General features: G+C 35.8%; 1 protein-coding gene and 2 long non-coding RNA genes across 3 annotated transcripts; 1 reads left to right on the top strand and 2 right to left on the bottom strand.

The window, feature by feature from the left end:
- The first annotated feature begins 1,329 nt into the window (after positions 1-1,329).
- On the top strand, positions 1,330-7,334 carry LOC106318003. Its single transcript, XR_001265271.1, has 3 exons — positions 1,330-1,852; positions 4,002-4,093; positions 5,289-7,334. It is a non-coding gene; the product is annotated as an uncharacterized LOC106318003 (long non-coding RNA).
- Positions 1,967-2,542, bottom strand: LOC106318002. Its single transcript, XR_001265270.1, has 2 exons — positions 2,359-2,542; positions 1,967-2,271 (listed from the first exon to the last, which is right to left on the bottom strand). It is a non-coding gene; the product is annotated as an uncharacterized LOC106318002 (long non-coding RNA).
- Positions 7,335-8,595: 1,261 nt separating the features above from the next.
- Positions 8,596-12,398, bottom strand: LOC106317999 (allantoinase). Its single transcript, XM_013755828.1, has 15 exons — positions 12,234-12,398; positions 12,023-12,113; positions 11,490-11,613; positions 11,329-11,402; positions 11,154-11,230; positions 11,046-11,082; positions 10,865-10,950; positions 10,720-10,779; positions 10,486-10,625; positions 10,269-10,395; positions 10,045-10,200; positions 9,861-9,971; positions 9,611-9,721; positions 9,428-9,526; positions 8,596-8,966 (listed from the first exon to the last, which is right to left on the bottom strand). The coding sequence occupies exons 1-15, from the start codon at positions 12,324-12,326 to the stop codon at positions 8,838-8,840; spliced, it is 1,515 nt and encodes a 504-aa protein (XP_013611282.1). The 5' UTR covers positions 12,327-12,398; the 3' UTR covers positions 8,596-8,837.
- Between the last annotated feature and the right edge of the window lie 10,464 nt (positions 12,399-22,862).

The raw sequence follows: 22,862 nt of genomic DNA, 5'->3' as shown, positions 1-22,862 counted from the left end.
TCATAAAGACATAATGTAGTATACAAGAGAAGTGTATCATGCCTGAGGTAAATCGGTAGCGAGGTGAGAGAAGACTTGATCCAACTGCTTCGAAGCATCACACCACAAGCCCAGAAGTGAAGCGCGATTGGTGCGCCGCTATGGCGAAAGTTATCAAACTCAGACTTTGAAGCGATATCCTTCACCGCACCACCCATCTTCCAAGTGATTAAGATTAACAATTTATTGATTTAACACAGTCTCTTCTCTGCTCTCTCGGAAGGATCTCCAACACTTTCTGTGAAAGGTTAGAGATTTATTATGTAAATAACATTTAGGACTTTTTTGATTAAAAAAAATGTTAAGGACATAACTGAAACAATTAGATTGTCTTTGTAAAAAATTCTAAATTGTCAATTTAAATTGCTAAATAACCCTCTAAGTTACCTAAACCCTACTCAATACAATAGGTACACTAATTAGAGAACTTGGGAATACAACACTGCCTCTCAAATTGGATTCTGAGATAAAACTGAATATTTCTCTCCAATATTCCTTAACTGTCTTCTTTCTGTCAGAAGAGGATCTTATTCTGTGAAAATTTCATAAACATCAAAAAGTTATTCTCTTTGAATAATCCCCACTCTACGATCGATGGTCCAATAGTATCAAAATATGCAGAATATGTGAAGTGAAACCCGGTTAATGATCAAATGTGAACCGGTTCCTTACAATATACATAACTACACCCATTATTAAAACAAAGAGATCTGTTTAGTCACTTCTATTAAAAAAAGTCAAGTTTTACAACAACCCATTTGCCTGATAATCTTCTTCAAAACTAAGTTCAGATGCTCTCTATTATTACCACAAGAAGCAACACACATCATTAAAGATTGTTAGAGGTTCTTAAACTCTAATTGGAATATGAATTACACCATAAGCTCTAATTGGCACTCTTTTCCCCACTCAATAACATGAAGGTAATATGTAGTAAGGGGATCTTATTAGCAGTGTCGTCTCTTAGCCATGACAATATTGGCATTTAACATGCGTGTCCGCTCCATAAGTCTATAAAAATTTTAGTGTTATTTTAAAAGCCTAATTTTTTGGGTAAAAGAAAATGTGTTTTCACCTCTTTACCGGGAATCCAAATATTGAAAAAAATCTCTTCCAACGCGAATCGAATCCTGGTGGCGGAAGTTACAACCGCAGCCCCTTTACCACTGGGCAACTTGGCGATGGTTTTTAAAAGCGTATTTTAATCTGTTAAATTATAAAAGAAAGTATTACATTATAAGTCACATTTTGAGTTTATTATATCACTCTAGGACACTTGTTGCTCCGCACACATTTTTTCACAGTTTTTGATGTACGTTATCCTTCTATCGTAACTACAAGTTACAATCTAACTAATATTTAACCTTCACAAAAATGAACACACTAAATTGATTAACAAAATAAAATAGAAATGAATTAAGAGAAAGAAAAAGTAAACACACACAATTCAACAGCTAGCATTCCTCTCTCCTCTTTTTAATTTCCAAATCGTATTGAATTTTCACCATCTCTCCTGATTCAGCTTTCACCATTTCATATTAAAATTTTCAAAATCCATAAGAAAATTTCTAAGCTTCAGAAGCTTGTAGCGATGGAAAACCATTCGAGGCTCATCTGCGTCTTCCAAATCCTCCGCATCAGAAACTGCTGCTATAGCTGAATCCCTAACCGTCGAGAAAAACACCAGACCCTAGAAGAGCAAATCGAGAAGAAACCTGTGAAGTTGGGCCTCCAGAGGATCAAATCGAGAATCCACAATCATCGTTTGTGGTAAACTTTCTATCATATCGAGAATCCACAATTATCGTTTGAGGTAAACTTTCTTACTTATAAGTACAATATAATATGTGTACACTTATATTATACTGTACACCTATGACGTTATGTTGCCCAGTTGTTGAATATGGAACTGTATGCAACTTGAAGATCCAACAAATATGATGTAAATTAATTTACTGCAACATACCATGGTGCCTAATGTACTTACTTATACATCAACAAATTTTCAAATTTGTACTACAAGGAAGCAAATTTTGCTTTTAACAAACAAGAAAATGTTGAGCCAAATTGGCTATTAGATCACTGAAATTACAGAATTTTCCTATTGAAAAAGTTTAAGCTTTCACTTTCTGGTAGATTCATCGTCATCTCCACCTCTAGTGCTCCTTCCTTCGAACACCACTCCTGTCACGCCTCCTCCCGCATCTAGCTTCTTTTTTTGTCTTTCACTTTCTGATATATCCACCAAGAACAATTCACCAATAACAAAAACAACTTTTCTCTTTCATTTGTTCTCTTGTCAATTTGTTTCTTAAGTACCCGAATCAAAGACGTGAACAAATTGGAAAAGATGTGTCGAGGACAAAAGAAGATCCACCACCATTCGTCGCAACTTCCGATGTGTATCCACTTCGTCACAGATCTGGGAAGAAATATAAAAGAGAAAGCAAATCAGATCCATGAGTTTTTTTTCTATATGTAGATCTAAAATCTGAAGAAGAAAAAAAATTAGTGATACAGAAAATGAAAAAAAAAATAGTGATGGTGCAAAGGAATCATTTGCAAAAAAAAATGTATTTACAGAAAAAAAAAGATTAAAAAAAGCAGAAGATATTCTTCAGGAAGAAGAAAACAAGACAATGAACAGAGAATATGATAAAGATAATGCAAGGGATAAACTGTGGGGCCGTTTTGGTTAGATAAATCAGTTTACTTAACGATTGTTTTTGGTTTTAGTTACAAAAAGTACCTCAGTAGCAAGATGTGCTCTATATAATATAATAAAAAGACATAAAATGACCTGCAGTATAAAAACTCATTATAAAAATGCCCAAAATTATGTAAACCTAATTTACTTATTAAAAGTTAAAACAACAAAAAGTCTGTACTCTAGAACCGAAGCGGTGTGCATTAGGCGTTAGCAACACAAATCACAAACCAAAAATCATATTCTATTCATCGATCTGTTAGTGGAATCCCTTTTCATAGAGGTATGTTTAATCAATTATATATGTGTCTTAGTTTATCGTTTCAGATTTTTATTTTATAACTATTTCTAAACCCAATTTTTTATGCAGTTCTAAAATTTTCTTTGGTGGGTCTCGGTAAGTATTTGGGCACATCAAATCCAGGTGACTTTGTTTGTTTATTTTTAAAAAGAGATGGTGTGTGGAAATGATCAGAGAACAAAAAAAGAAAACGTGATGAACAATTTGTAGAATCTCAACGAGGAGCTTTAGATAAATTTATTAAGAAAAAAGCACAAATAGGGAGAGTTATAGAGAAGAAACTAATGTTGAATCTCATGAAAAAGAATTAAATCCGTCTATTGAAAATATTGACATTGATGAGCCACCCATTCTTCCTTTTGATATCTATGATCCTAGAAATATGAATAATCGTGATAGTAAAACAAGAGATTTGTTGATTGAAAAAGAACAAAAAAAAAGACATGAATCTTGAATTTCCTATTGATAAAAAAACAAAAAAAACATTTTGCATATTAGGCATTATTATAGAAAATTGTGTAATGGGGAGACAGTTGATACAAAATGGTTAATTTACTCAAAGCATGTTGATAAAGTTTATTGTTTTGGTTGTACGTTGTTTAAATCTCATGGAAACATAAATTTATTAGCAAATGAAGGATTAAGAGATTGGAAACGTATAATTGATAGACTAAAAGGTCATGAAAAAAGTGAGGAGTACGTGGCTAATATGAAAACTTGGAATGAATTCAAAGTTAGATTTCGACGTAATTTGACAGTCGATAAAGAATTTCAGCAAGAGATTGCAAAAGAAAAAGAACGTTGGAGACAAGTTTTATATAGAATAATTGCTGTTGTGGAATGTCTTTCAAAAAGAAATATAGCATTTCGAGGATCAAATGAAAAACTTTACCAAGATAGTAATGGTATTTTTTTTAGGAATGAATGATTGCTGAATTTGATGTGATTATGCAGGATCATATAAGACGCATCCAAACTCATGAGGTACATCACCACTATCTTGGTCATAACATTCAAAACGAGCTAATTTTCTTCTCGCATATAAGGTCAGATTTTCTATCACAATGTTATGAAAGAAACAAAATATTTTCCTGTTATCCTTGATTGTACACCAGATGTGAGTCATTACGAGGAAATGAGTAATTTTACGATGTGTGAATACGCCAAACAAAAATATCAGAATAGAAGAGTATTTCTTAGAGTTTCTTAAGGTAGATGATACATCGGGACTAGGCCTCTTTAATGAATTACAAAGTGCTCCTAAGTCTCTTGATCTTAATATTAAAAATGTGAGGGGACAAGGTTATGATAATGGTTTTAATATGAAATGAAAACACCAAGAAGTTTAAAAATGATTGCTTGAAATTAATTCAAAAGCATTGTTTATGACATATACTTGTCATAGCTTGAATCTTGTTGTTCGTGACATGGCACATTCTTGCGAGAAAGTTGTTTCCTTTTATTGGATTGTGCAACGCGTATACACTATATTTTTGAGCTCTACAAAAAGATTGAATGTTTTACTTAAGCTTATTTCATGTTTTACAGTAAAATGTTTGTCTAATACTAGATGGGAGAGTCGAATAAAAAGTGTAAAAGCTATAAGATATCAAGCTCCTCAAACAAGATCAGTTTTACTAGAGCTATATGATTTGTGTGATGATGCTATTTCGAAAAGCAAAACTGAAAGTTTGGTTGATGCACTTGATAATTTTGAGTTTTTGCTTGGTATTGTCATTTGGCATGACATTTTATTTGATATTAACATAGTAAGTAAGAAATTGCAAGACAAAACCACATGTATTGGTAATGCCATGAAACAAGTAGCAGGTGTGATGTCTTATTTTGAGAAATATAGAAATGATGGATTTAGCTCTAGTATGAACATGGCTAAAGATCTTGCTCATGAGATGGATATTGATGCCATATTCCCAAAAAGCGTGGTTGTTTTAGAAAAAAAAAACAGATTGATGAAACTAATCATCAAGAAGTAATTCAAACATCTGAAGATGATTTTAAAGTCAACTATTTCCTTGTTGTTGTGGATATGGCAATTACTTCTTCGAATGATAGATTTGAGAAAATGAGAACATTTGAAAATGTTTTTGGGTTTTTATATAATTCGGTGAAGCTAAAGTCACTTGATCCTACTGAATTTTTTTAAAAAAACTGTACTAATTATTATAAAACATTCTCTCATGATGATTTATCAGATGTTGATTTGGTTGGTTTTTTCTCTAGGTTAAGAATGTTTCATGTGAGTTTATATGATGAAGCAATGACACCGATTCAGGTTCTTGAGTTGGTGAAAGATATGAGTTGTTATCCAAATGTTGATATTGCTTACCGGATTTTACTAACAACACATGTAACAGTTGCATCAGGTGAAAGAAGTTTCTCTAAGCTAAAATTGTTGAAAAAAGATTTGAGATCATCAATGTCTCAAGAAAGGTTGAACGGTTTATCAATTTTATGCATTAAAAACAAAATTTTGGAGAGTTTGAATTTTGAATTAATTATCAATGATATTGTATCATCAACTAAAGCTAGAAAAAAAACATTTCAAGTGACTGATTTTTCATCTTTTAAAGAATTGATACTTTTTTCTATTTGTTTCAGGTCTTAGAACTTCTTTTTGTTCAGGCTAAAGGAAATGCAATGAAGAAAAAATATAGAAAATATTTTTAAAAGGGTCCATATTCCATGTTTCGCCTAGGGCTATTATATTGGTTAAGACGACACTGATTATTATAGACAATATAGGCTCTCTCTCAACTTCTGTGAAAACTGCATTCTATGAAAATCAAAGACAAGTCAATGACAAGATAGAATAGACACAAACCTAGTTACACCTATACAGAACAATGTACAAAAGTTAAGAAGACAAGACAATCACACCTTCCATAATGCACCTTTTGATGGATGCAATATCACTTTGTTTGGAGGAAACTAATATGAAGTTTCTCCAAAGTCTTTCCAACTTTTGGAGGATGTTTTTTGCATTTTCCATTCTAGAAAGCTGCCAATGACCACATTAATACTAATTGAAAACAAAAACAATAACAAAATCGACAATATAATATAACCATAAAAGTTAGTTCCCTGCCGCGATTCATTAGTTTTCTGCCACGATTCATTAGCTATCAGCATTGATTCGTTGTCTGAACAAGATACTTGCATTCACTTTGGCAAGCATCATGGCTGAAACTGTGATAATTTCTTCTCCACATCCAAATCTCTTTAAAGAAATTAACATTCTTCTCATCTTATGCTCCACATCCAATGCTGACATTTTCTAACATATTCTTGTTAACTTTCCTTTACTGTCTATGGTTTCAAGCGAGTACCAAATCTCAATATTTTGATGATTGTTCACATGTTAAAAGTTGATTTTTAAAGGCGTTATTGATTTGACAGAAAATTCACGTAAGAACAAGAATTACCTGCTTGTTACATTCCTCCTAATCTGTTTCATCTTCCTGGCTATTGGAAAGCTTATCGAACAGACCTTGTGCATAAACATTTGTCTCCTTACTTGAGACAAAACCACAAGTTGTGCAGAAACAATAGTCTCCTCACCACTAGGTCCACAAGTTGAGCATGGGAGCTGACCCTTCTAGCTGCACGTGGGAGTATAATTGATTCAAATCTGAACCAAGAGGTATCTAAGTAAAAAATATTTAGCTGATTGGATGCACTTTGAGATGACAACATTGTGTGTATTCTCTAGTTTCAGTGATTTCATTTGTTTGTGAGTCCACAATTGGATCTCATCATCATCATTATCATTTCCACAAGCTTAACTTAGATATCTTTAATATGTAGTATCAAAAGTTTCTAAGTTTAGTTTTGAGGCAATGAAACATTCAATTTTATCTGCAAATCTATCTCCGACTTCTATATATCTACTTACAATCCCCAAAATTCTTTCTTTAAACTCTTTTATTAACTCTGATGTTGTAACTTATTTTTTTTATGTGACAGAAAGAGAAAAAGAAAACAAAATAAGATAATAATTTTGGGTGTTTCTAAGTAAGTTACCAAAAGAGGAACAAATGAGACAACTCAGTTTCTCTTGAGGTCCTTCTTTTACATGATGTCTCCTATAGCTTTTTTATGTCAGATAGGATCCATGCATGTGTCGGCTGGGTTGTGGCTTTTCCTAAGCAACTCTTTTGGTTGCTTGTAGCGGAGGCTCATTCTCGGTAGTCCAAAGGGTTATTTGGCTCTATGGAGTTTATGTGGTGTGTCTTTTTATGTCTGTTGTTTCTGCTTTTTTTTATGTACTTTGCGATAAAATTTAAATAATACTACTTATGAATTTACTTTTTATTCAAAAAAATACTATTTTATTGAATTTTACATCTATTTGTTTTGTAATAAAAACGTTTTTAAATTATATTAGTGAAATATGCTCATTGGTTAAGTTGTCTTCTTTCTGTGGGTAGATCTTATTCTCCTACAAATTCATAAACATCAAAATGTTATTCTCTTCAAATTTTAAATTCCTCTGAATCTCCACTCCAATAGTATTAGAATATATGCAAAATTTGTGAAGCGATCAAATGTGAACCGGTTCCTCACAAAATAAGCATAACCACACCTATTACAAGAAAGAAATCTGTTGAGACATAAACCCCCCGGTTAAGGATAAAAGGTGAGAACCTGTTTCTTACAATAGACATATATCATCAATAACATGAAGGTACTAGGTAGTAAGGGGATCTTATTAGACAATAGGCTGTTTACTCAGAAATAATATGGCTGTACTTTCTGAAGAGTTAAGGTGAGATATTTGAACTGTGAGGGGCTTGAGAAGAGACAATGGGTTAGACTTTAACAAATATATTCTTTTTACAAAGAACATGGTATTGAAAGGAATAAAACATGCACTTATTTATAGTAGCCGAGAAGACGAGTGCTAATCGGTTACTTCGAAGTCAGGACAACTTCCTTAGATTACAAGTCTCAAAGAAGAGCTGGGCATGACTCAACCAAGTGAGTTTTAAGTGAAAGCTAAGAAAGAAAATACCTGTTTATGATAAACGACTTCTCACAGTTACAACATCACATTAATATGAACTTTAAGTCCTTGCACAACAGTTCACATCAGCAAAAAGAAAGATAAGAAAACTAATTTTACATCACGTTTACAACATCCACTCTCCAGCAACTTAAAGTTCTAGTGTATAATGTTTCTCCAAGTCATATATATCCTACATAATCCTGAGATGAGACAAAACTGAAACATATCAGTATATCAATTACTGAACAGAGTGATCATTAGAAGATTCTTTTTTTTTAATGAAACAGATCATTAGAAGATAAGAAAGATCAATACAGATGAAAGCTAACAAGAAAGCTCCATGATCAAACCGTTGTGAAACCAAACAACAATTTAAAGCAAAAATTGCACTCTGATATGCATATACCACAGTAAGAACAAAACATGCAACACCTACAGAAGAGCCAACGTCGCCCAACTTATCATCAGATCATTGTGCTCCTCACGAAGACGAATGTAGTATATGAAAGAAGTGAGTCCATGTCCTGAGAAAAACCCTTCCCCTTCCACAAATGCACATTTACATTACCACTCATAGGTAAGTTTAAAAATACAAAGATAAACAATCCAACAAGACGAGTCTAGGCAACAGCAGCATGTCCTGAACAAATCTTTGAACAAGAGACTTCTTCGTTTTAAAGGCCACCCTATTTATGTCTTAATTACCTATTTACATTTGTAACTTTAGTGCGGAATAAGATCCGTTTACAATCCCTTTTTCAGTCTCAAGTGGCGAGTAGCAGAGATCCACAGGCATCAGAAGCATGTTTGCCTTCTCCAAACACCAAGTTTCCTCTTACAAATGTTGAAACTACTTTACCTGATAACTTTCTTCCCAAATAAGCTGAGATGCTCTGTTGTCAACAACACAAAAGAACAAACATACATAACGGTTAGACATTTGGCGTTTTCAGGTTTAACCGTTTAACCATATGCTCTACTAGGCATTGGCGTTTGGTTTTGGTTTAGTTCCAATTTGTTTTTGTTTTTTTGAGATAAATGAACCATTCGGTTATTTATGAAATTTAGTTCGGTGTTTTGGTGTTATGTTCGAGTAACAATGTTAGAAACCAGCTAATATCTGATAAATTTTGGATTCAAATTGGTTCTGGTTTTTCAGATATATCGGATAAAAGGTAGATTTGTTGGAAAAAAATTAATATTTCGGATAAAAAAGTATTTCGGGTAGTTTTTTTTTTGTTTGTGTGAGCATTGGTTCGGGTTCGGGTCCTGTTCCTGGTTTATATGCCCAAACATATGCTCTACTTATGGATCTCTTTCTAGTTAGAAAAAAAAAAAAGAAGACTGTACATACAGGGTGTTTGAAGTGAATAGGATGGTCTTCATCAAGATCAAACTCCACTTCAGGTTCCCACACAACAATATCCGCATGTTTCCCAACCGCAATAGCTCCCTGTAATTTAAAGACCCATTTTACTCGGAACAAATACATAAACACTGTGACTAATAGAGGATATTGACATTTAATATGAGGCACCTTAGAGTGTAGTCCAGCGAGTTTGGAAGGCCTATCGCTCCACCAAGAAGCTACCTGCTCGAGAGTCACTCCATACTTTCTTCCGTATGACCATGTTACTGGTAGAACAAACTGCAGTTCGCTCCCCAGACAAAAAATTCCATGAGTTTTTTTTTATTTCATAGTTTCTACATGTTTCAGGCTTCATCATTCATGACTAATAATATCGATATGTATTACAATCAATAGTTAAAAGACTTGTGTGACAAACCTGTAAAGACGATATCCCACCCCATGCTTTCAAGAAGTTACCATCACTCAAGAGTTTGAGTTCAGGCTTTGTTGGTGAATGATCAGAGCTCAGCATATCAATGTCTCCTTCCTAAACCCAAATCCAAAAAGTTTAAAAATCAAGAACTTGAGGTAAAATATATAATGGCTCAAGATTACTATACCATCATAGCTTCCCACAACTTCTCTCTATTGGCTGCATGGCGTATGGGAGGTGAGCATTTGAAACGTGTGTCGCCTTCTGGAATCTCTTCAGCTGAGAAAGCTAGGTAATGTGGGCATGTTTCAACGGTAACACTGTCTCCTTTGCCTTTCGCTTCCTTCAAAATATAGCCAAATTTAAGAAAACCTAAGTGATGGTGCTTTAACTGCTTGAAGTCCTAAGTACCTTTATCATCTCCAAGGAAGAAGAGGCATCAGACAGATGAACAATATGAACATGTGCTCCTTCTGCAGAACCACCAATCCTTGTGTTCTCGGTAACCGATAACAAGTTTCTGATTGCTCCCTCCTCCCTAGTTGCTCGGATAAAGATTTAACAGGAACAATGACCGATGATGTTTAAGAACTTTTATATAGAGCGAAAGAATGAAGCAGCGTCTCACCATGAACTTGGCCTGGTTTTTAAGTAAGTCAGGTAAGAACGAGGATCATTATCGGTGCCATCATCAATCTCTGAATCCATTTCGACCTCTGCGTGTACAAGCAATGGTCGTTTGTATTTAGCTAATACAGAAAGACCTTCCTGCAGAAACAAACAATGGTGGATAGGATAAGATATAGTCAGCATTGTCTTGTACTAGTTGTTCCTATATCATAGTTGACTCAAGAAACAAAACCTTTATGTGAGTGATGTTTGTCATGGGGAAATCGTTGATCCCTGAAGGACACATGAAGGACTGAACAAAGAGATTGAGAGAAGTCATGTTAGAGAGATAATAAGAAGCAATACGTTTGATAGGCCACGTTAGACATGATACATACCTTGAGACCAAGAACTCCAGCATCTAAGAGAGACGAAAGAGCACTTGAGTTGAGTGCATTGTCAGGCACCAACCCTCCCCAGAAACCTGGACAAACACACAAAAAAAAAAAGAAGAGATTTAGGAACTCAGCTTTTTTTCTTCTCTGTAATCAACAAATGTGGTAAGGATTGAGTGTTTACCAACATCAACAAGTATTCTCTTTTTTGCAGCTTCGATCTGTTAAAGCACAGACATTGAAACAATGATGTTGTATGCATAGAGTCAACCAACTAAAGAGGATTGCTTACCTTGAGTTTCAAAGTTTCAGGAGATACAGTTGAAGGGTCACTGTTTAAGGGCATGTCAATCAATGTGGTGATACCCCCTGCCGGATAAAAAGACAACATCAATAACTTGAAGAAAGTAAGAAAAGAGACAAAACAGGACACTCTTGCAACAAGAACCGAGTCAGTGTTTGATTACCAGCAGCAGCAGCCTTTGTTCCAGAAGGAAACCCTTCCCATTCACTTCTTCCAGGATCATCAAGATGAGCATGCCTTTACCAAAATCAAAAAGAAGAAAGCTCCAAGATTTTAGGACAAAAGAAAAAAACAGAAACTAGAAGGAGTCAAAGATCAACTTACACATCAACAAGACCAGGCATGATGACAGCTTCTCCATAATCAGTCACTTTCACTCGGCTCCTTTGCTCCTTATACCAATCTTCCTCTTTCACCACCGACACAATAACTCCTCCGTTCACTTCCACTGCAATCCGTAACGTTCACACAATTAATGGGATCCCCGACATTTAACTCAAAAGTATGTCGAAACTGGTGTTTTGTCTTCTCAAACAAGCCCCATACAGTCTAATAATCCTAATCATAATCATGTCCGAAGATTGATCGAGTGTTCCAAGGCTACTAATCAACTTACCAAAACAAGATTCTAATAAGATTCTAAAGATTCCCTCAAGATGCTTTAAGACAATCTCGAACCACTTGTATTTTGTTCCTCATGAACTCTAAAATAAAGGTAGGTTTTGTCTCCAATGTGTTCCTTTATAATAGAAGAATGTTTTGTTTTTTTCTCAAACCAACGACCTAATGCTAATCCTAATCATAATCATAATCCTAATCCTAATCATAATCATGTGTGAAGATTGATCAACTCTCACCAGAGCCGGAGATGAGACCGTCTGGTGTGAGGATGCGTTTGCTCGAGATCCAATAGTGATCATGAGGAAGAAGACTGCACTGCGTCTCCTTCTGTAAAAACAAACAAACAAACATAGGAATCAGTAGAAACATGAGTGACAGGAAGGAGAAAGAGACAAAGCCGCCATTTTGGACGGCTATCACGTGACAGAAACATAAAACAAAACAGACCTCGTAAGAGCGAGAAGCGAAGAAGACGGAGAGAAAAGAAGCGATGAGAGCGAGAAGAGGCAGTAATCTCCATTGAAGCAGCGACCTCTCCATCTCTCTCTCTTCTTTGTGATGTGAGAGTAGTGAGGAGGGAGAAGAAGGCTCTTATTGGTTGCAAGTTGGGCCCTCTATGATTATAAAAAGCCTTTTAAACCTCAAAGATTCCATCAAGATGCATTATTGAAAAATCTGAGGACTCTTTAGTGACCGTTGGATTGTGGAAACGATTCTAGAGATGGACGGTTGTGGAAACGATGATGTCGGGCAACTTGGAGATTCCGTCATGGCGCCTCACTTGCGGCACTCATGTTGGATCCCACTCCTTTGCTTATCACATCCCTTATATATTAATTGAGGAACATTTGAAAAATTGTAACCTCAATTTTGTATTAATTAAAAAATAGCCCATCTTAGGTGTCAATCAATTAGGATGTTAATTAAGATGACGTGTCAGCTGCATAATCAATTGAGAAATTGGTGAGTCCATGATTAAATGCTAGAGAATGTGACTATATCCATCGATATTTAAAAAAAGGGCTCATGTAATATAACGAAAGAAACACATAATTTAAAAACGATCAAACACTGTATAAACGAAGCGTTTCATCCCTAATAAAAAAAAATTCATACAGTAAAGTTGATACTGTCTCGTGGCCACGTCTATCGAAAGTAATCCGTATGGTTCTGAAGCTTTTATTACTCAGAATAGTTTGCTAAGAAGACGTCATGAACAATAATTAGCGTAGACCATGGAACTGTCGATAGTTGGTTGCCATGGCGTCATGTATCGTGTCTAAGTCAGACGTTGGGATTAAGTGCTCATGTATCTGGTTCTAATTAAAAATACACAATCAAATGAACACGTTGGAAAGAAACCATAGAAGTTATGTCAATAGTGTTTTGTAAATAACAGAGTTTTGATCAAGGTATAGCTGGTGGCCGGTTTATAATTTTAATTAGAACCGAACCATATGTGAAATAAAACAGTCGGTATGAGTATCATTTGAATTCTCGCAAACCGGGATTTTGACATGGTTTATCGTCGAAAGTTGAATAAATTTGGCATGCACACTTCTGAATTATAAGGATATGGAAAAATAAATTGAATATGGTAAAACTTAATCCCCAAGGCTTGATTAAATATAGATTGGAGCACTTACGGAAAACTAAATATGTAATAATAATGGTATGATTTTTATGGCTTTTTTACAAAAAAAAAATAATAATAATGGTATGCTTTTTACTAGAAAAGATATTTTTACTTGCTAGAGGGTTCTAAAAAAATCTATGACGGCAAGTCCCTAAGTAAAATGGAAAACTTTCTCACCAAGGTAAAACATTCCAATTTTTTTAAGGGAATTTAGTTAATGTTCATTAAAATTAGAAGACCCTCCAATGGACATTTACCAACTTCTAATTCCATATAAATTTACCCTGCGTCTTCAGCTGCCTGTTGGTTCGTATAGAACACTGCCAATAAAAATATGCTTCATCTTGCCCATTATGGTTAAATAAAATAACCAAGTAGAACCAAAATGTAATCTGTCGATAAAACAAACTATCAAAATATTGAATCATGTCCAGTTTAAAAAATCTCAACTTCATTGCCTAACCCCGCGCAAGGCGCGGGTATTATCCTAGTTATTTAATAACCGAGACGTGGAAAACATCTTTTTTTTTTTTGGAATATTGAGAACTAATCTTTTTTTTTGGAATTTAGCACTGTTCGGAACTACGCTAGGCGTTAGTCGGGCGGTCGGTTCACGCCTAGCGAGTTAGAAAAAAATCGGGGATTAATCGGGGAGTATGCGGAGCCTAGTTTTTGTACTTTTATTATATTCATATGTTTATATATATCGGCATGTTCGTGTTACAACAAGAATCTGATGTCTCCTAGTGGTTTAGTACCTTGTACATTTGTTACGCAACCCGACTTCGACATCCACTCAGTGCATTGTTTATTTTAGCATTATTAATTCTCAGGACAAAGTCCCACATCGGCCGGAGAAGAAAAAGAGGTAAAATCTTGCTTCTATATATAGAGACATACATCATTGAAAAGGGATAAATCATTTGGGCTTCTTGTAAAGCCCGAGTACTATTATAATAGCTTGGAACTTGGATTTTTTTGAATATCCAATTGAGCCGATTAATCGATAGTAGGGCTGATTAATAGAAAATTGGACCGATTAATTGGTTTAATGGGCCGATTAGTCAAGTTTCGATTTTGTGATCCGCCTAGGCTAAAATCGCGGCGGAGAGGGTCTGAGTAGCGATTATGCGGACGTCTAGGCGGCTAGGCGGCCGCGTTTTTGAACAGAGGAATTTAGTAAAACAAACCCTTAAGGCCTTACCAGATTTGGTTCCCATTAAACCAAAGTAAAGAAGCATCGATCGGATCGGTTCCCATTAAACCAAAGTAGTGAAACCAAATTTGGTGATCCCATTCAACAAACTGTATTTATAGCTAGCTACAACTAGCCGCCACGTACCAAATTGTAACTTTATTGAAAAATAACCACAAAGTGTAATTTTAAGACACAAAAAGCTACATATATAATTGCGGCTATCTTATAGAAATTAATTAAAAAATACGAAAATTATATAATCAAATTAATCAATGAATACCGAAACAATAATTATCAAACTGAGTTTCTAATTTAAAAAAAATTAATAATATAGTATTTTGTAATAGACAACATGAGTCTCTAAATAATTAAACAATTTGTAAGATACAATATTACTCTTCAAAATTTCTTTTCACGTTCCATGTTCTACTCCACTGGTGCTCTCGAAGTTGTAGCTGAACTATCTCGAATCCAAGCAATCCCAAAGCAACTGAGTTCAAACTGTTTCTCTGCAAATTATTAGATAAAACAACACATGATTAGGGCCCAAACAAGGATAATCATTAAGAGAAACAACAGGCCATGTGATGTGACCACATTAATTAGTCTAGCTGCATATTTATGGTTAGTCAGATCGAAAGAGTTTACACGCACTAGTCTACTTACTTCGTAGTGATGAGGAGATTACAGCACGAAATTATGCTATACTACTCGACGAACGATCACCTTGACTAATATAACCTGATACATATGGGCCTCACCATTCGTTTCGCCCATCCGCTTTAGTTATTCTGTGAAAACCATTCGGCCCCAACACAGAAAACCCAGCCGTGTTGCTATTGAAAAGCAAGCCCAATTAACTCCACCTTCGGCCTTCAGACAGAACACCCGACTTTTGAGCGGTCTCTTCCACACTTGGTCTGTGTTTACAACTGATTAAAGTACTTGTCATTATAGCTAGAAAGATTTACACGGAAGCTCGCATTCCTCTTATTTAATTACACGCTAGGACACATTGTGTCACCAAGACACTTTTTTTAGGAGCTAGTTTATCTGATTTGTTCCCAACTAAATCTTAACTGATTTGTTCGATTCTAACCAGGGAATTGCCAACTAGCTTATCACTTTGGCAGGCTTTATTCACAGCCCTTGATGCTGAAAAGATTTAAACGGCCCAGATCAAACTTAACAGATCTTGATAAGACATATATTTGCCACTTCACCACAACCATTAGATTTACCACCAATCGACGGCCCTGATTAATTCTCTTATTTCTCACCTTCTTCGGTTCTCCACATGGTCATCTTCTCCAAAATTGTTCATCCTAGAAATTTCAAACTTACTAATTAATCAAGCAAATTTAACCCTACTGATGATTGGATCCTAAACTCTTATAACTCGAGGTTTGTGTTCTAAGTTTGTTTAATTTTTTTGTTCACATTGCGTCTAAGCCGTTAACTCTAGTTTATCCTTCCATCTATCTTTCATGGCGGACCAATGTATGGTTATCGCCGGTGAATGGAAGATATCCGACGACGGTTCAACCCCGTCGCTATGACCATGACTTTTGGGATCCTTTTTCCTAGACAACACACTTGCGGTTCTCATGCCCCGAGGTGATTGTTGGCATCAATGTAACCATTGATACATTGATAGCTTGATACATATATACATACACGTTGTGTGTTTTGTGTGTTTGTTTGTGTACTTGATATTTCAAATTGTTCTATTTATTGTTGTACACAAAACATTTATGCTTTCATTTTTTCTGTACATATTGAATTTGCACTTTAGACGAACCTTATACACTATAAGTTAGAGTCTTGTGTACATAATTTGTTAGAGTCTTGTGTACATAATTTTCTTGAGTTTTAAAACTGTGTACACATGTACACTATAAGTTCTAAGTACACATTGACATAGAATAATGTGCGCATTGTTTTACCGTGACTCCAAAAGGTGGGTTCCTATGTCATTCCATGTACTTAAACTCATCAATTCTATTTGTTTTTACACATATATCATTCTCATATATCTTAACATTTTCTGTAGATGATTAATTGTCTTTATAGCTAGGTTGTCTACTTTATTTGTGTCTATGCTTTATTGTCCATCGAGAAATCTTTAATAATATTCATGCATAAACTAGTTTCCCAGACATCGTACACCTTCTTACGGATAAATTGAACAATTTACCAAACAAGAACCATGTTGCACATTTACAATAAAAAATCTCACTGTCCCATACTCCCCAATCCTCTTCCTTCTCCTCCCCACACTCCATCATCAGTAGCACAGTCATCTGCAACCAAAATTACACAACAAAAAAAAACAAAATCAATAAGCATCTCAGATTATGTACACATGTACAACACAAACATCATTTACGCTCGTGTTCATTTTAAAAGTACCTACATTTCAGAACATGTACACAAGTACAACTACGTTTACCATTGTACACATGTACACCACATATTCAAGTGTACAACCTACAATGTGTGTACACGTGTCCACCGACTAACCTGAGGATCATGCTCAACATCTATTCTTCGTGGTTGTTGTATCGTAATCAATCACATACCCATCCTTAAACTCCCCACAAGGCAGCCCAGTAATGAACCCAACGACCTCTCCATCTCTTCACTTCCTTCAAGCACTTATCTTCACCGGTATCGGTTTGTGTCGGTAACCTCTTATTAACCGCTTCATCCTCCTGTTTCGCGGCCTAACCTGCATGTACTATATTTGATAATTACAGACCAAAATAAAATTTACACATGTACAACCTGTTCAACGCTCCCAATGTACTCATGTACAACATGTTTCGTACATCTGTACATTACTCATCCTATTTTTACCTTTCTCTCATTTGGTTTACCCACCACTCCATCTTTGTTGCCTCTAGCTCCGGAATCCTCTCCATCTCTCCTTAGCTTAGTCTGCGCCTCCCCTTCTTCATCTCCCGCCCCAACCTACACGTACAACATTTCTTAATCACACACCACATTAAAAAACGAAACCCCAAAACCATAACCCTTTTCCGAATCCCACAACTCGAAACCAGAAATTCCAAAACCCAGAATCCCAAAAACACATCAACGATCTTAGATAACTCCAATATTGGAGCCCTTTCGCGAACCCAACCCCAAATTCGACACTTAAACCTGGACGCATTCGAAACCAGAAAAAGATCTAACTTTGTCTTTCCCCTTTGATGCTCGCTTCTTCCTCGGCGACATCATCTTCTCCGTAAGTCTCCTCCGTATTCCGCCGTGTAAACGTTCTCCGCCAGCCTCCGCCGTATAAACGTTCTCAGAACCATCTCTTCGTTTCTCTCTCGGTGAAAATAGTTTTACCAATTTAGATCTGAAAAGATCTACTTTCTACGGGCCCAAAGATAAAAAAAAATAAACGTATTTCAATTTTATTTCAAGTCCACCACCCATTACCCAATATTTTTGAATTTCAAATATCCTAAACAGTCTAACTAGAAATAAAATGGCTTTTTACCTAATTGCCTATCCCTGGTTTAGCGTTTATGAAGATAAATGAGTCACAATAAACTGTCTTGGTAGCACATTGTGTTTTATTGTGTAATAAAAACACACAATGTGACCATTTGTGTTAATAACTTTTATAGTTAATACCAGTCGAAGAAGAAGAAGGTGATGGCTCTAAGGAAATGACTGTTCGTATTTCTGGTGATAAAACGCAAATTGATAAAGCGACAGCGTTGCTAAAGGAAGCCATGGATCAGATCTGTTGTTTCTCTTAGCGAATGGTTTATGCCCTAAACATGTAATTAAACTTATATACCATTGTTAGAATATAACCAAGAAAAAAACTTGAAGCAATATTAAAATAAATCAACATCTTGCCACGTTTTTTGAAGCTCACTATTTTCTTTTGTAATGGTCTTCATTTTGTTACCAGGTTTTGAAGTTGGATGTGACAGATTCAAACACAAAATTTGATAGAGTGGTTAGTTTACATTGCTAATGACTTTAAATAAGTTTATTTTACATTGTATAGATTATCAAAATCTTTGATGACTGACTGATGCAGCGTGTGCCCAAAGCTTTCGTAGACCAGAACAGTAAACGTTTGAAAAAGGAAAATCTGTCGGTAGTTTTGATGAACGAGGAAGGAGCAGCATGCCATGCGAGACTTCTGTGGATGCACACTCGGTGTTTCATACTTTCTGGCTGGAAGGAATTTTGCACCAGAAACAAGTTGCAAATTGGAGACACATGCGAATTTAAGCTTCTCCAAAGCATGGAAGAACCTATGTTTCAGTTATGCACCTGCAGAGAAAGAAAAAAAAAGGAGCAGTTAAGTAGCCGGTTTGTGGAGATAACTCCTACACTGTATAGCTTTGAAAAGGATAAACAGGTAACTTTTCGACCCCTCTCTTTCTCTCTCTCTCTCTCTTCAAAGCATTCAAGTTACTAATTAATTTATGAATCTTTTGCAGCAACTACCAAAAAGATTCACGTATGAGTTTCACTCAGGATCTCAAGGTTTTGCTGGTCCCGGGGAAGAAGGTGAACACAAGTCTCATATTTTATGCCTAACCAGTATATCTACTAACTTATCTTTTATTTGAAAAATGTTTTTGATGTTAAGTAGTGCATCCATCACCTCAACTGGTTCTTCGGCCAACACCTCCCCGGACAAGGGTTGATAAGGACGTAGAGTTAACTAACAGGTAATAACTTTTCTATTGCATCATGTATTTGAAGCCTTGAGAATGAATAAAAAGTATAAGGAGGGTCAGATTTTCAGTGAGCCCTTGCTTAGTCGTACCTTTCCATTTGTTTTCCACGGTTCTAACTTATTTTATTGCATGTCTATGACTAACCGCAGGCTGCTCAGATGTTCTACCCCGTGTCATTGAAGAGGAGGACTGTGTAGCTTTAACGCCATATTCTACTGTTTCTGATGAAACTAGTCCAGAACCTACTCGACCAGCTGAAACTGGTGATGTCCAAATGCTCTGTACTTCTGTAGGAAGAGAGGCAGCACAATATACACCGCTTTTTAGTAATGAGTACAACATGCCCTACCCACCTCCAATATATCCACATTCGAGAACTGACTTCACTCAGCCTGGGGTTCGGGAGGCAGAAGAATCTTATACAAACACCATTTGCCTGTCGGATACAGGAACTTCATTTCCTAGAGAGCAGTGGCAATACCTCAACAGCTAGTCAAGATTCTTTGAAAGGGAGAACAAGGTAAGAGCACCTCCATTGGTAGTTTTAGGAAAGGTTCTTTAACAAAAAAACACAAAAAAATAAATGAAAAATGAATAAACAGCACATAACCGGTTATAAACAGAGGCATTTTAGTACGTGGCGGTTTTGTATTGGGTACTTGTAAAAGAGAAAAGGAATCCAAAACCCGTCTCTCTCTTTATCGCTTTCTTTTCATGTATGTCCTTTGACGATCGATCCAAGCTACCTCCTCCTCTTCCAAATCCATGGATGAAATCACCGAAATCTGCGGTCGATTGGTGGTAGCTCTCTTCATCGGCGATCGATCGGTAAAATCAGCAAGGGAACGACTCTACCCTTGTTCGCCGAAATCAGCAAAAAAAAATATGGAGAAAGCAATCGAGAGAGAACGAGTTCTTCTTCAACATCTCTGTCCTTCTTCCTCCTCACACAGTTTTGAAGCTCTCTCTCTGTAAGATTTTCATCTCTCTCGATCTCAAGGCTACGGGATTCTGGATTGTTCTCGATCTACATTTTTTTTTAGACTTTTGAGTTTTTGATAGTGAATTAATTATTTGATTTGAGCTCTGTGTACACTTGATTTAAGGACCATCTCTCAATTCCAATATGAAGATCTTCTCTTCTTAGATTTTCTGATTAATTGTCTGTGAATTAATAGGGATTAACGTGATATCCGATGGCTTCAAGTTCCGACAACAATCGTGGTATTGAGTTTTATCTCACGTTATTAGTCAGATACGTTTACTGATTATCTCAATGTAAGCCTATTTATATTATTTTTTTGGTTTTGGGTATTGTTTGATTCTATAGTTGAACTGGGTTTTGTTTGTTTTGTCTTTCAGGATCCAAGCATCAAGGAATTGGCTGAGCAAATTGCCAAAGATCCCACCTTTACTCTGTACCAAGTGCATCAAGCTAAGTCCAAACGTGTCACTGGCAAGTGGTTAGTATACTTGTCTTTTAATGCATGTTAGAAACGGTTTAGGTTTGGAATTAAATGGACTTTAGTGTGATGTGGTCGTGTCTGAGTTTGAGTTAAATGGACATTAACTGTTTATTGGTTAGACATAAATTGTGTCCGAGCCAGTATTGTGTCAATTGTTAGAGAGTGATTATGGTAGGTGTGCTTTACAGTAACTGTGTATTGGTTAGACATAAATTCAACAACCAAAAACTCTCTTTTTAAATATGATGAATTCACCCTTCCTCCTTTGCACATTCCTTTTACTTTCTCTATTTCCTTCTAGCTTTAAAACTCTCTTATGGATTCATACGGCCATACATCAGGCTTACTTTCTCTATTTCCTTCTAGCTTTAAAACTCTCTTATGGATTCATACGGCCATACATCAGGCTTTATAAACCTTCTAAACAGTTAAAACCCTCATCCGTCAACTAGTGTAGATGAACTTGGAGCCTCCGATGTCTCTGTCTTCGGTAGTAAATGGGCCCAAGATGCACAATTTGTTACTGACCGTAAAGAAAGGCGTAAGTGGACACCAACAGAAGATCTTGTTCTCATCAGTGCTTGGCTGAACACTTCCAAAGATCCTGTAATTGGTAATGAGCAAAAGGCCATAGCGTTTTGGAAGAGAATTGCTTTTTATTTTGCATCAAGTCCCAAGCTTGTCGGTTTGTCAAAGAGAGAGCCTGATAACTGTAAACAAAGGTGAGGGAAAATTAATGAGGGTGTGTGCAAGTTTGTAGGCTGCTATGAAGCTGCAGTTAAACAAAAATCCAGTGGCCAAAGTGAGGATGATGTTATGAAGATGGCACATGCGATTTTCTTCAATGACTACAAGGTAAAATTCACACTTGAGCATGCATGGTTAGAGCTTCGCCATGATCAGAAATGGTGTGGAGTTTCTAAAGAAAATTTGAAGTCTAAAAGAAGAAAGATTGATGATCAATCTGCACAATCATCAACCAGTGTGCCTGTTGGGGAAGAAGAAGCAGTTGGTCGGCCAGCTGGTGTTAAAGCGGCAAAGGCGAAGAACAAACGCTCTGTGAGCAAGGAGGAAGGAGTAGTGGATTTTCAGAAGATGTGGGAGATAAGAGAGAGGGACTATGTTATGAAAGACAAGCTTAACAAGCAAAAAATACTTGATAGCCTCATTAAGAAGATAGAGCCACTTACTGAGACTGAAATTGCTTTGAAGAACAAGCTAATTAATGACATGTTAGCAAGTTAGGTTGTGTTTCAGTTTAATGACTAAGTTTGTTTCAGTTTGATGTATCAGTTTTCGCACAACCGAAATCAAACCGAAGTTCACAAGTGGATTTTACGTATTCTACAGATATGCCTTCAAATCTCGGCAATATGATGAGCGTTCGGAATCAAGTTCGTGATAAAACAATACATCAACAATTGAAAGCTGATTTGGTTGAACATATTTGGCAAAAATTTGGAACAAATCAAGATTTCTACTAATCGGTTTTTCTCGTTTTTGATTTGTATTTGTACCTTTCATATGTTTTATGTAATTTTTATTAATAAATTTATGTATGCTTTTTTTTTAAATCATTCTAATAAAAAAAAATTTAAGAACCCCTATGGGGTTCTACCATTGGAGGAAGAAAAGGGGTTCTACCATTGGAGGAAGAAAAAATTAATTTTACTAACCAAGGTTCTAAACTTATCAAATCACATTTTTTCCAACTAATTTAATCATTAGAGCTTCTTAGGTGTTCTAATGGATGGAGTTGCTCTAAGATTCCAAAATCTATGTAGCTCTCTATGAGCCTACATTTTCTCTACTAACATGTTACAAAAAACATTGTAGAGTCAAGTGTAGAACGTTTTGTGAGTACTCCCACATCAGCTGGTCAAGGTGCAGTATCAGATCAGGATGAATGCTCTCTACCATCTCCGTTGGTTGGAACTAATCAGGCGGACCTATCATCAGCAAACACTGAAGGCCAAAATATTGCAGCAGAAACTGGTCGGTTTTACTTCCCTTTGTGCATTTCAGTATGAGTTTAAAATCTGATAATCCCCCCCCCCC

This window comes from Brassica oleracea, chromosome C9 (genome assembly GCF_000695525.1).
Source record: "Brassica oleracea var. oleracea cultivar TO1000 chromosome C9, BOL, whole genome shotgun sequence".
Taxonomy (NCBI): domain Eukaryota; kingdom Viridiplantae; phylum Streptophyta; class Magnoliopsida; order Brassicales; family Brassicaceae; genus Brassica; species Brassica oleracea.
This window is presented reverse-complemented; position numbering and strand designations above follow the sequence as displayed.

What these genes read in the sequence shown, in the direction of transcription:
- LOC106317999 (XM_013755828.1), bottom strand. Translation starts at nt 12,326, where the DNA reads ATGGAGAGGTCGCTGCTTCAATGGAGATTACTGCCTCTTCTCGCTCTC. An exon ending in ATGCCTGGTCTTGTTGATGT is followed by an intron (nt 11,403 to 11,489) that starts GTAAGTTGATCT and finishes ATTTTGGTAAAG; the next exon opens with GCATGCTCATCTTGATGATC. An exon ending in TCGCTGGACTACACTCTAAG is followed by an intron (nt 9,527 to 9,610) that starts GTGCCTCATATT and finishes TTTAAATTACAG; the next exon opens with GGAGCTATTGCGGTTGGGAA.